Here is a 12,665-nt window from a genome sequence, read left to right as displayed (position 1 = left end):
GCCCAGGTGGGAGAATTGCTTGAACTCAGGAGTTCTATACCAGCCTAGGCAACATAGAGAGACCCTTATTTACCCCCCCAAAAAAGTTACTATCCAGGGAATGCTAGGGTTGCTGGAGGAGGGGTGTATCAGAGTAATCCTATTACTTTGGGAGGCAGAGGTGAGAGGATTGCTTGAGCCTAGGATTTATAACCAGCCTGGGCAACATGGTAAGACCCCATCTCTACAAAAAAAAAATTTTTTTAAGTTAGCTGGGCGTGGTGACATATGCCTGTAGTTCCAGCTGCTCAAGAGGCTGAGCTGGGAGGATCGCTTGATCCCAGGAGTTTGAGGCTGGGCCTCTGCACTGCAGCCTAGGTGACAGAGTGAGACCCCGTCTCAAAAAAAAAAAAAAAAAAAAAAAAAAACTACAATTCAATAAGAAAGAGATAACAATCCAATAGAAAAACAAGTGAAAGACTTTAGCAGACTCTTCACAAAACAGAATATCCAAATGACCAATAAATATCTGAAAATAAATTCTCAATTTCACTGGTTATCAGGAATATTCAAATGTAAAACACAAGACTTTACTCAGGAGATTACTCCGATGAGATACATACCAGAATATCCAAAGTGAAAAAGCCTGATAATATCTAGTATTGGCTAGGCATGGTGGCTCACGCCTGTAATCCCATCAGGATAATCGCTTGAACCTGGGAGGCGGAGGTTGCAATGAGCCGTGATGCGGCCACTGCACTCCAGCCTGGGCAACAGAGGGAGACTTCATCTCAAAAAAATAAAAGAATGTTTTCTCCCCTGAAGCATTTTGAGTGTAAATTGTCATATCGCTCTGAATATTATAGTGTGTGTGTCCTACAAGCAAGAACATTCCACTGTAAAGATACATTTGTTCCCTTTGATGAGTGTAATGTGGGCAGGTACTTTGAGACAATGTGATAGTTCACATTCTTCACCAAACTTTTCATTCATGTACTTACATCTACATCAACTCATAGATTCTAATTTTATTCAAGGGGTTATAATCTGTTACTTTCTTTTTTTTTTTTTTTTTTTTTTTTTTTTTTTTTTTTGAGGCAGAGTCTGGCTCTGTCGCCCAGGCTGGAGTGCAGTAGCCGGATCTCAGCTCACTGCAAGCTCCGCCTCCCGGGTTTACGCCATTCTCCTGCCTCAGCCTCCCGAGTAGCTGGGACTACAGGCGCCCGCCGCCACGTCCGGCTAGTTTTTTGTATTTTTTAGTAGAGACGGGGTTTCACCATATTAGCCAGGATGGTCTCGATTTCCTGACCTTGTGATCCGCCCGTCTCGGCCTCCCAAAGTGCTGAGATTACAGGCTTGAGCCACCGCGCCCGGCCTACTTTGATTTTTAACGTTGATGCTGAAATTGTCCCAGGGTTGGCCATGGGAGCCTTGCAGGCTGGTTCCTGTGTCTTTCCAGGTGTTCTCATCTTTTTTTTCTTTTTTTTTTTTAAGCACTTCCTTACTTTCTGACCTCAAAGTATGCCCGGGTGCCTCTTGTACATTCGCTGTCCCCTCGCCTCTGGAATCAGCTATTATTCAAAGGAGAATCGCGGGCGCTTCTGATGCCTGGTGGCCGACCCCTCACCTCCGAATGACCCCCTCAGACTCTTGATTTCAATGCGGCCAGTCGGCCAATGGCAGAGGCGATGCTCCAGCGGTTGCCATGGAGACCGCCAGGCCGCAGAGCGGAAGGAGGCGGTGACGTCACTGCGGGAGCAAGTGCAGCGGCCACATCCTCGTCCTAGTCGGGCCACAGGGCACTGAGGGCAACCTCTGGGCCAGCGGTGAGGAACGAGCCTCCCTGCCTGCAGGGTCCCCCAACTGCACGACACTCCGTTGGCAGTTGCCCCAGGGAGATCAGCAGTCCCAGATCCGGAGAGACTGTTAGGGCCTGCGAGACCTTCGGAGGCCACGCCAAGAAAGGGGAAGCATCATCTTGAGACCCTCCTTGGTGCAGCCTTGCCCAGGACCCGGGAGCCGCGAGTCAGGTGGCAAACACCGCCTTCTGCTTCTCCAGCAGGCGTAAGTCCCTGGGAATCTTGGAGCCCACTCAGAGGCAGCCACAGAAGCCCCGACGTTGCACAGCCCTGCAGGCAGGGGCTGGGAGCATCCTTCACTGAGCTGGACGAAGGGGTCCTGGGGAGCGACTTCCGGCCCCTGAGGCCTCACTCTCTCCTAGCCTTTGGGAAGGAATCGCGGCATCCTGGATAATTTCGCGGATTCCCGAGGCAGCTCAGGTGTCCACCAGCGGGCATACTGCTGCCTCAAAGAGTTGGGCAAGATGCTGTTCGGCGTGAAGGACATTGCACTGTTGGAGCACGGGTGCAAGGCCCTGGAAGTGGACAGTTACAAGTCCCTGATGATCCTGGGGATCCCAGAGGACTGCAACCACGAGGAATTCGAAGAGATTATTCGGCTGCCCCTCAAACCTCTAGGCAAGTTCGAAGTGGCTGGTAAGGCCTATCTGGAAGAGGATAAATCCAAGGCGGCCATCATTCAGCTGACCGAGGACATCAATTACGCCGTGGTCCCCAGGGAGATCAAGGGCAAGGGCGGTGTGTGGAGAGTGGTCTACATGCCCCGGAAGCAGGACATCGAATTCCTGACCAAGCTGAACCTCTTTCTGCAGAGCGAGGGCAGGACGGTGGAGGATATGGCCCGGGTCCTGAGGCAGGAACTGTGTCCCCCAGCAACGGGCCCCAGAGAGCTGCCTGCAAGAAAGTGCTGTGTGCCTGGGCTGGGGGAGAAGCCGGAGGCTGGGGCCACCGTCCGGATGGACGCGGTGCCACCTCTGAACTCCTCCGAGAAGGAGAGCAAAGCTGGAGATGGCAAGAGGGGCAAAAGGAAGAACAAGAAAAACCGCCGGCGACATCACGCCTCAGACAAGAAGCTGTGAGGTGGTGGCATCGGGTGGGCATGGGGGGTATCTGAGGGGGTGATGACTGTGGGAGGGTAGATACCACCTGAGTAGGTTTAAGGAGTGCGAGTGAGTGTGGGTAATGCAAGGGAGGGTGAGAATGACTCTAGTGAGTAGGTAACTTTTGAGTAAGAATGGGTATCATTTGGATAGCACAGGTAACATCTGACTAGTGCGAAAGAGGTGGCTATTTTTTTTTTTTTTTTTTTTTTTTTGAGGCGGAGTCTTCACTCTGTCGCCCAGGCTGGAGTGCAATGGCACCATCTCGGCTCACTGCAAGCTGAGGTGGCTATTTTTATCTGAGTTAACTAACTTGTGGGTTACATCTGAGTGGGTGTGGCTAACATCTGGGTACCCGTGGCTCATTTATTCATCCTACAGATATTTATTGCCTACCTACTAGGTCCCAGGTACTGTTCTAGGAGTTGAGGATACGGAAGGGAGTAAACTCAATAAAAAATCCCTGCCTTCATGGCACTCAGAGTAAGTGGGTAATATTTGAATTACTTGGAGACATCGGAGTGAGCGTAGGTAGCATTTGAGTACATGTGGATAACAGCTGAATGATCATAAAATCTGGTTAAGTGTGAATTGCTCATTCATCCGTGTATCCATGCAACCCAACAAAATTTCCTGAGGACCTACAGTGTGCCAGGCACTGGGAATGCAGAAGGGGAATAAACAGACCAAAACCTTGCCCGTAACTCTCATAGTAGCTATTTGAATAGGTGCGGGTAACATTTGGGTTACTTGAATACACATTAGTGAGTGTGGATAGCATTAGAGTGTGTGGGTAGCATCGGCGTATAATTGAAAGTAGTTGTGGGTAATATTTGAGAGTGTGCGGGTAACACCTGAGTATGTGTATGGGTATCATTTGAGTAGATGAGAGTAATTTCTAAGTGAGGAAGGGTCTCAAAGACCCACAAACATCTTCCGCCACCCGGGAGACCCCGCGGGAGCAGCCGCGCAGGCGCAGTCAGAGCCAGAGCCTAGCAGCGCGTCCGATCGTTGCTATCATGTTTGCCAGGAGACCACAGGCTGCCCCCAAGGCGCCTGCGCCCTTTGCAGAAAATGGAGGAGGGGGAAACGGTCCCGGATTCCAAGGTTTTGCAGATCTCTTACTGCAGTTGAAGAAAACCCACGCAGATCCAGGAGGAACGTGTCAGGGAGATCCCTGCTCGGGAGAAGACCGCCATCCTCTTTCGGCTGTCACCCGTGGCCTGATTCTGGGGACAGCCTCTCTTGCTGGGGGGAGGCGGGCGGCACAGACCCCTCTAGCTTTGCGCCCTCCTGGAAATCCTGTTATAGCAAAGTCTAGAGCCGTTTTCTGTGTTTCAAAAGCATGTACCTTGAATGTACCTCTGGCACAAACTGGTCCGGAGTGGGCCACCCTGTCAAGCAGAAACCATGGCTGAGAGTGAGTTGCCTGCTCCCCACCTCTGAGGAACTCACTGATCTGTAAGTGGCTGTTGAAAAGCTGTCGCCTTTCTCTACACGCTGAGTCTCTCTTACAGAAGTGGTCAGAAGCGGGACCCTTCCGCCCCGATTGGCTCCTGGGGTGAGGGAGTCTCCCCAAGTTAAATTCCAGAAGCTCTGGCTTGATGGGGAGGAGTGAACTCCACTCTCTACAGAAGAGGCAAGGCTCCTGGGCAATGGTCCAAAAGGAGGTAAATAATTAAGAGGCCATTTTCAAGAGTTACCAATGAACAACGTTAACACTGAGGTGAAGAAGAATTTTAAAATTCAGGTAAAATCCAAATACATGTGAGTAGGCAGATCTTTTGCTCAGAGACAAGGGACCTGTCAATTTGCAAACTTCTGTTAGTCCAAGGATCTGCAAAGGTTTAACGGAATCTCTTTTCAAAAATGTAACTTATACACAAAGACAGCCTACCAAATTGTAATACCGGAGACTCCCAATGTCTTATTTATTATAATAATAATAATTATTATTATTGAGACAGTCTCGCTCTGTCACCAGGCTGGAGTGCAGAGGTGCGATCTCAGCTCACTGCAACCTCTGACTCCCTGGTTCAAGCGATTCCCCTGCCTCAGTCTCCCTAGTAGCTGGGATTACAGGCACATACCACCACGTCCAACTAATTTTGTATTTTTAGTAGAGATGGGGTTTCACCATGTTTGCCAGGATGGTCTCAATCTCCTGACCTCATGATCCGCCCGCCTCAGCCTCCCAAAGTGCTGGGATTACAGGCATGTGCCACCGTGCCCGACCAAGACTCCTAATGTCTTATTGTGGTGGACGTTAGTCATGTCTGCGACTTCCAGCATTTAACATTCTTTTTTTTGTTTTTCTTTTTCTTTTTCTCTTTTTCTTGAGACAGTCTCGCTCTGTCACCCAGGCTGGAGTGCACTGGTGTAATCTCGGCTCACTGCAACCTCCGCCTCCCAGCTTTGAGCGATTCTGCTTCGTCAGCCTCCTGAGTAGCTGGAATTACAGTTGCCTGCCACCACACCCGGCTAATTTTTGTATATTTTTTTAGAGATGGGGTTTCGCCATGTTGGTCAGGCTGGTCTCGAACTCCCGAACTCAAGTGATTTGCCTGCCTTGGCCTCCCAAAGTGCTGAGATTACAGGCATAAACCACTGTGGCTGGCCTCAACCCCCTTTCTTATTTCTGGGAAGCCACCCCTATTTCGCCCCCTTATCAAAGCCAAAAAATGGATGTTCTGTCTCTACACCCCTACCCTGGCGCCCAGGGTGCAGGTAAGAGACCCCCTCCCAAGCAGGCAGAAACTCCTATTAGATTCTTGCATTCCCAGAAAGTGCCAAGAAACAGAAGGAAATTTTAGAATTCACTTGATTGACATAACCTAAAACCTCGAAGACTGATTTTTGCCCCTTTCCCAAGCTGGCTGTCTAGCCTCAGATCACCATCCTTTTCTCTTGTGCAGTGGTTGGGATACACCTTTTCCTGCCATCTCCACACACATATGTGAACTTCTTGCAAATCCATAGTCAAGAAGTGTAGCTCTCTGTTGACTGTTTTTTTTTTTTTTGGAAACGTCTTGCTTGGTTGCGCAGGTTGAAGTGCAGTGCCACAGTCTCGGCTCACTGCAACCTCCGCCTCCCTGGTTCAAGTGATTCTCCTGCCTCAACCCCCTGAGTGGCTGTGATTACAGACATTTGCCACCACACCCAGCTAATTTTTGTATTTTTAGTAGAGATGGAGTTTCACCATGTTGTCCAGGCTGGTCTTGAACTCCTGACCTCAAGTGATCCACCCACCTCGGCTTCCCAAAGTGCTGGGATTACAGTTGTGAATCACTGTGCCCGGCTTCTCTGATGATTCTTTTTTTTTCTTTTCCTTTTTTTTTTTTTTTTTTTGAGACGGAGTCTCCCTCTGTAGCCCAGGCTGGAGTGTAGTGGTGTGATCTCGGCTCACTGCAACCTCCGCTTCCCGGGTTCAAGTGATTCTCCTGCCTCAGCCTCCTGAGTAACTGGGACCACAGGCGCCTGCCACCATGCTCGGCTAATTTTTGTATTTTTAGTAGAGACGGGGTTTCACCATGTTAGCCAGGATGGTCTCGATCTCCTGACCTCATGATTTGCCCACCTTGGCCTCCCAAAGTGCTGCGATTACAGGCATGAGCCACCGTACCTGGCCTGATCTTTCTATTCCTTGTAAATGCCCGGCCTGGGTATACCCACTCGCAGAATATCGTACTACTGTGTTTGTTGTTGCATCCCAGAGTCTCAGCTTGAATAAATGCTACGAAAGCCTCCAGCATGTTTGCTGAATGCTGCTCTCCCATCAAGTCATATTCGTTGTATAATAAGGGATGGTGTGACATTTCTTACCATATTGCAGTACGAAGACTGTATTTTGTGCTTGTTGTGGATTTCAGGGGTATAACATTTATATTTGTAATATACAATGTGTGTGGTTGTTCAATGTGGCCCATGAAATCAAAATCCTACCACTTCTCTTTCAAGGTTTTCTGGACCAGTCAAAGTGTATCCTGGGACTCCAGTACAAGTTGTCATGTAAAACTGTCACCATTTGAAGCTACTTGGCTGAGTCAATATATCACTGGTAGGGCAAATCCCAAGCAAAAATTCACAGGTAAATTGAATGTGCCAGCTGTTGGAGGGCTGCATCTGGCTTCTGTAAACCCCTGATTTCAAAAAGGGGTTCAGCTAAAACTCTTCATTGTTCTTTGTGATTGAGATGCTCTTTTGTACAAATATGAACTCATAAAATAAATGTATGCTAATGAAATCACAGTCTGCCCCTTGATTTATGGGGGGGAAATTCATGTAAAATTTAAGTTGGAAAAATGATGTGGCTGCTAAAACAAGTACTGAAAACTGCTTCCATGGCCTGAAGTCTTCCAGGACTGCATTTATTTTTCTTTTTATTTATTTATTTATTTTTGAGACAGTCTCTCTCTGTTGTCCATGCTGGAGTGCAGTGGTGTGATCTTGGCTCACTGCAACCTCCGCCTCCCGGGTTCAAGTGATTATCCTGCCTCAGCCTCCTGAGTAGCTGGGACTACAAGCGCCCACTACCATGCCCGGCTGATGTTTTTGTTTTTAGTAGAGATGGGGTTTCGCCATGTGGACCAGACTGGTCTCGAACTACTGACCTCAAGTGATCCACCTGCCTTGGCCTCCCAATATGCTGGGATTACAGGAGTGAGCCACCGTGCCTGGCCCTGCATTATTTTGAGAAGGGCTGTTATTGATATTAATGGCCAAACAGGCACAAGACACAGCTTTCTTTTTTTTTTTTTTGAGACAAAGTCTTGCTCTGTCGCCCAGGCTGGAGTGCAGTGGCACGATCTTGGCTCACTACAAGCTCAGCCTCCCGGGTTCACACCATTCTCCTACCTCAGCCTCTCGAGTAGCTGGGACTACAGGTGCCCGCCACCACGCCCAGCTAATTTTTTTTGGTATTTTTTAGGAGAGACAGGGTTTCACTGCGTTAGCCAGGATGGTCTCAATCTCCTGACCTCGTGATCTGCCCACCTTGGCTTCCCAAAGTGCTGGGATTACAGGCGTGAGCCACCGCATCCGGCCAAAACACGGTTTTGTTTTATCCTACGAGCTTCTCAGATGTCAGGCCGTTTTCCAGTGGTTGGTGTGAAAGATGAAACAATTTAACCGAAATAAAAACAGTAACGGCTATCTTGTGTTCCAGGCACTATGCCACATTCCTTCATATCATTAGCCCATCATACCCTGCCAACCCTGTGAGGTATGGCCCTATAGGTCCACAATCTCTTATAAAAACCCTCAGCCAGATGTGGTTTCAGGGGTATATGTGGTTCCGAATTCAGAGTTTTGGATTTTAGAAAAATGATACCTTATGTTGTAGAATTTAGTATCAATATAGAGGGATGCGGGAAGCCCTTATAATCCCATCAATACTTCTGTAGTGGGCTGGGTGCAGTGGTTCACACCTGTGATCCCAGTACTTTGGGAGGCCAAGGTGGGAGAATTGCTTGAGGCTAGGAGTTCAAAACCAGCCTGGGCAACACAGCAAGACCCCCATCTCTACAAAAACTAAAACAAAACAAAACAAATTAGGCATGGTGGCATGCACCTGTAGTCCCAGCTACACTGGAGGTTGAGGTGGAGGGATCACTTGAGGCCAGGAGGTCAAGGCTGCAGTGAACTGTGATTGCACCACTGCACTCCAGCCTGGACAACAGAGTGAGACCCCCCCTACATCTCAGAAAAACAACAACAACAACAACAACAGATAAGAGATTAGATGATCAACCTGTACTATTATTAAGATCATCATTTCATTCTATGGATGAAGAAAGTAAAGCTCAGAGAGGCTAGGTAACTTGTCTAAGGCTACAGAGCAAAGCACAACAGGAATTGAAAATAGGCCTCTGACCACATTCTGCGCTCCTAACACTGATCGGGGTCTCTCTCGGGCTGGGAGGCCCCATCTGATATCGGAGTCATAGAGCATGGTGTCTCTGGTAATGGCTGGGCGGAGATTCTTCAGAATACCTTGGGAAATGAGCCAGAGGTGGGTGGCACTCTGAGGGCCCGTTTGAAACTGCAGTGAACGCTCTGGTTTTAAGTGGGGGCTTAGAGCAGAGAATAATCTTCACGCTTATTGAATACTTCATATGTACCAGGCACTATTCTAAGCATTTTACACAAACAATAAATTTAATAATCTCAAGACTCAACACCATGAGACTGATACAATCTCATTCTCCAGATTTGGAAAATGAGGCACAGAGCTACACAATTTAAATAGAGCCAGGATGTGAACTGGGCTTGAGTCTACAAACAGCTAGACCACACTGCCTTTTTCTCTTCCTTTCCTTTCCTTTCTTTTTTCCTTTCCTTTCCTTTCCTCTTTCCTTTCTTCTTTCCTTTCCTTTCCTTTACCTTCCCTTCCTTTCCCCTCCCATCCCCTCCTCTCCCCTGCCCTCCCCTCCCCTCCCCTCCCCTCCCCTCCCCTCCCCTCCCCTCCTCTGCCCTGCCCTCCCCTCCCCTCCCCTCCCCTCCCCTCCCCTCCCCTCCCCTCCCCTCCCCTCCCCTCCCCTCCCCTTCCTTTCCTTTCCTTTCAGATGGAGACTTGCTCTGTGGCCCAGGCTGTAGTGCCATGGCGTGATCTTGGCTCACTGCAACCTCCACTTCCCAGGTTCAAGTGATTCTCCTGCCTCAGCCTCCCAAGTAGCTGGGACTACAGGCGCGTGCCACCATGCCCGGCTAAGTTTTCATATTTTTTTTTTTTTTCAGTAGAGATGGGGTTTCACCTTGTTAGCCAGAATGGTCTCCATCTCCTGACCTCGTGATCCGCCCACCTTGGCCTCCCAAAGTGCTGGGATTACAGGCGTGAGCCACCACACCCGGCCCACACTGCCTTTTCTAATTTCTTTTTTTTTTTTTTTTTTTTTTTTTTTTTTTGAGACAGAGTCTTGCTGTGTCTCCCAGGCTGGAGTGCAGTGGCGTGATCTCGGCTCACTGCAAGCTCTGCCTCCCGGGTTCACGCCATTCTCCCGCCTCAGCCTCCCAAGTGGCTGAGACTACAGGCGCCCGCCACCACGCCCGGCTAGTTTTTTGTATTTTTAGTAGAGACGGGGTTTCACCATGTTAGCCAGGATAGTCTCGATCTCCTGACCTCGTGATCCACCCGCCTCGGCCTCCCAAAGTGCTGGGATTACAGGCTTGAGCCACCGCGCCCGGCCAACCTTTTCTAATTTCTTGAGCATTTACCATCCCCGGGCTCTGTGCTAATACCTCTCATGGTCTCATGAACTGCTCACAACCTCTCCATGGGGTTAAGTCTCATTACAACTGCCATTTGCCAGAGAAGGAAACCAAGGCTCAGAGAGGTGAAGAAACTCACCCAAAGTCACACAACCACAGAGTGATAGAACCAGAATTTGAACCCAGGCAGCCTAGCTCCAGAGCCCACATACTCCACCACATGGAGGGCTAGCAGGGCACACAGATGAATGGGGTCTTGGTGAATCCAGGGAGACAGCACCCTGGCGCCTCCTCCCAGCAGTCCTTGGTGAGAAACAGGGATTCCGAAGGCAGGCTCTGAGTCTCTGAGTGACCAACACATAACATGTGATTCCGGCCGGGAACGGTGACTCACGCCTGTAATCCCAGCACTTTTGGAGGCTAAGGCAGGTGGATCACTTGAGCCTAGGAGTTTGAGACCAGCCTGGCCAACATGGTGAAACCCCGTCTCAACTAAAAATAAAAAAATCAGCCAGGTGTGGTTGTGCGCACCTGTAATCCCAGTTACTTGGGAGGCTGAGGCAGGAGAATCGCCACTGCACTCCAGCCTGGGCGACAGAGCAAGACTCCATCTTAATAATAATAATAATAATATGTAATTCCCATGAAGCCTGGGGCTGGTGATTCTCCACGTGTCTCCAAGATTCTTTCTCTGCACTTCCCCAGCCTGCTCTGTGCGCTTGGGGTGGGAGGGCTGACTCTGTGGACTGCATTACCCAAGTTCCTTTGCACTATGATTTCCGGCTGGTATCATCTCTCGGGGGCCAGGACATCAGGGGATGGAAGGAGAAAGAGGTTGAATTACTTCTTCCTTGCTCCCCGCCTCCTGGGCTCCCAGCCCTTGAGGTTGCATCCATATCACAGCTCTCTCTCTTGGGTCCTCCTGCCTGGAGGTGCTCCCACACCTCCCTCAGTATGTCCCCTCCTTCCAGTCTTTTGAAAATCCCAGCTGGGGCTGGGTGCAGTGGCTCATGCCTGTAATCCCAGCATTTTGGGAGGCTAAGACGGACAGATCACCTGAGGTCAGGAGTTCAAGGCCAGCCTGGCCAACATGGTGAAACCACATCTTTACTAAAAATACAAAAATTAGTGGGGCGTGGTGGTGCACACCTGTAATCCCAGCTACTCAGGAGGCTGAGGTGGGAGAATAGCTTGAACCTGGGAGGCAGAGGTTCCAGTGAGCCAAGATCACGCTACTGTACTCCAGCCTGGGCAACAGAGTGAGACTCTGTCTCAAAAAGGAAAAAAAAAAAAAAAATCCCAGATGCATGTGCCCTCTGGTGCTTACGGGGCAGGAAGTTGGGAGGGCAGGTAAGGGGCGGGCATATGTGCCTAGGTGGGCACAGAGCACACGACTCTGCACCTGCTGTTCCGTCTGGCTTTCAGTCGCCCTTCAGGCTTTCCACCCCCTCCCTCCAGGAAACCTTCCTGGACCCCTCAGACTGGATTAGGTGTCCCCATTTTTTTTTTTTTTTTTTTTTTTTTTTTTTTTTTTTGAGACAGAGTTTTGCTCTTGTTGCCCAAGCTAGAGTTCAATGGCGTGATCTTAGCTCACGGCAACCTCTGCCTCCAAGGTTCAAGCAATTCTTCTGCTTCGGCCTCCAGAGTAGCTGGGATTACAGGCATGCACCACCATGCCCAGCTAATTTTGTATTTCTACTAGAGACAGGGTTTTACCATGTTGGTAAAATAGGCTTGTCTAGGTGCCCCTATTTTATCCTCTCATAGCTCCCTGTATTTTTCCAGCTTGGTAAACCTCTCAATGCTGATTAATCTTATTTGCATAAATCTTTGATGCCACTCTTCCCTGCAAGACTGTGAGCTCCCAGAGGGCAGAACTGGGTCTGTCTCCTTATCCCCAGGGCCCAGCACTGTGCCTGGCACATCGCAGGTGCTCAAGAAATATGTGGGATTGTTTTAATATAGGTTTCATTATGATTTAGGTATGGTAAGGCCAAGAGGTCAGATGACTACTGTTGAAAACATGTTTGTAACTCACAGATCCCAAGAGGAAGAGGCCATACTATGACGTGTTACCGGAAACGGGTCCTGATCCAGACCCCAAGAGAGGGTTCTTGAATCTCGTGCAAGAAACAATTCAGGACAAGTTTATAGAGTAAAGTGAAAGCAAGTTTATTAAGAAAGTAGGCCGGGCATGGTGGCTCATGCCTTTAATCCCAGCACTTTGGGAGGCCAAGGTGGGCAGATCACCAGAGGTCAAGAGTTCGAGACCAGCCTGGCCAACATGGAGAAACCACGTCTCTACTAAAAATACAAAAATTAGCCGGGTGTGGTGTCAGGCACCTGTAATCCCAGCTACTGGGGAGGCTGAGACAGGAGAATCGCTTGAACCCGGGAGGCAGAGGTTGCAGTGAGCCGAGATCGTGCCATTGCACTCCAACCTGGGCAACAAGAGCGAAGCTATGTCTCAGAAAAAAAAAACAAAAAAGAAAGAAAGTAGAGGAAAAAAAGAATGGCTGCT

General features: G+C 49.3%; 1 protein-coding gene across 1 annotated transcript; it reads left to right on the top strand.

Moving 5' to 3' along the window:
* Positions 1-1,658: 1,658 nt before the first annotated feature.
* On the top strand, positions 1,659-7,181 carry LOC139360365 (PNMA family member 8C). The gene has a single exon (XM_071087212.1). It carries the CDS (start codon positions 2,303-2,305, stop codon positions 2,915-2,917), a length of 615 nt encoding a protein of 204 aa, XP_070943313.1. The 5' UTR covers positions 1,659-2,302; the 3' UTR covers positions 2,918-7,181.
* Positions 7,182-12,665: the final 5,484 nt, after the last annotated feature.

This window comes from Macaca nemestrina, chromosome 20 (genome assembly GCF_043159975.1).
Source record: "Macaca nemestrina isolate mMacNem1 chromosome 20, mMacNem.hap1, whole genome shotgun sequence".
Classification (NCBI taxonomy): Eukaryota; Metazoa; Chordata; class Mammalia; order Primates; family Cercopithecidae; genus Macaca; species Macaca nemestrina.
The sequence above is the reverse complement of the archived record's forward strand: the minus strand, read 5'-3'. Positions and strand labels throughout refer to the sequence as shown.

What these genes read in the sequence shown, in the direction of transcription:
- LOC139360365 (XM_071087212.1), top strand. Translation starts at nt 2,303, where the DNA reads ATGCTGTTCGGCGTGAAGGACATTGCACTGTTGGAGCACGGGTGCAAG.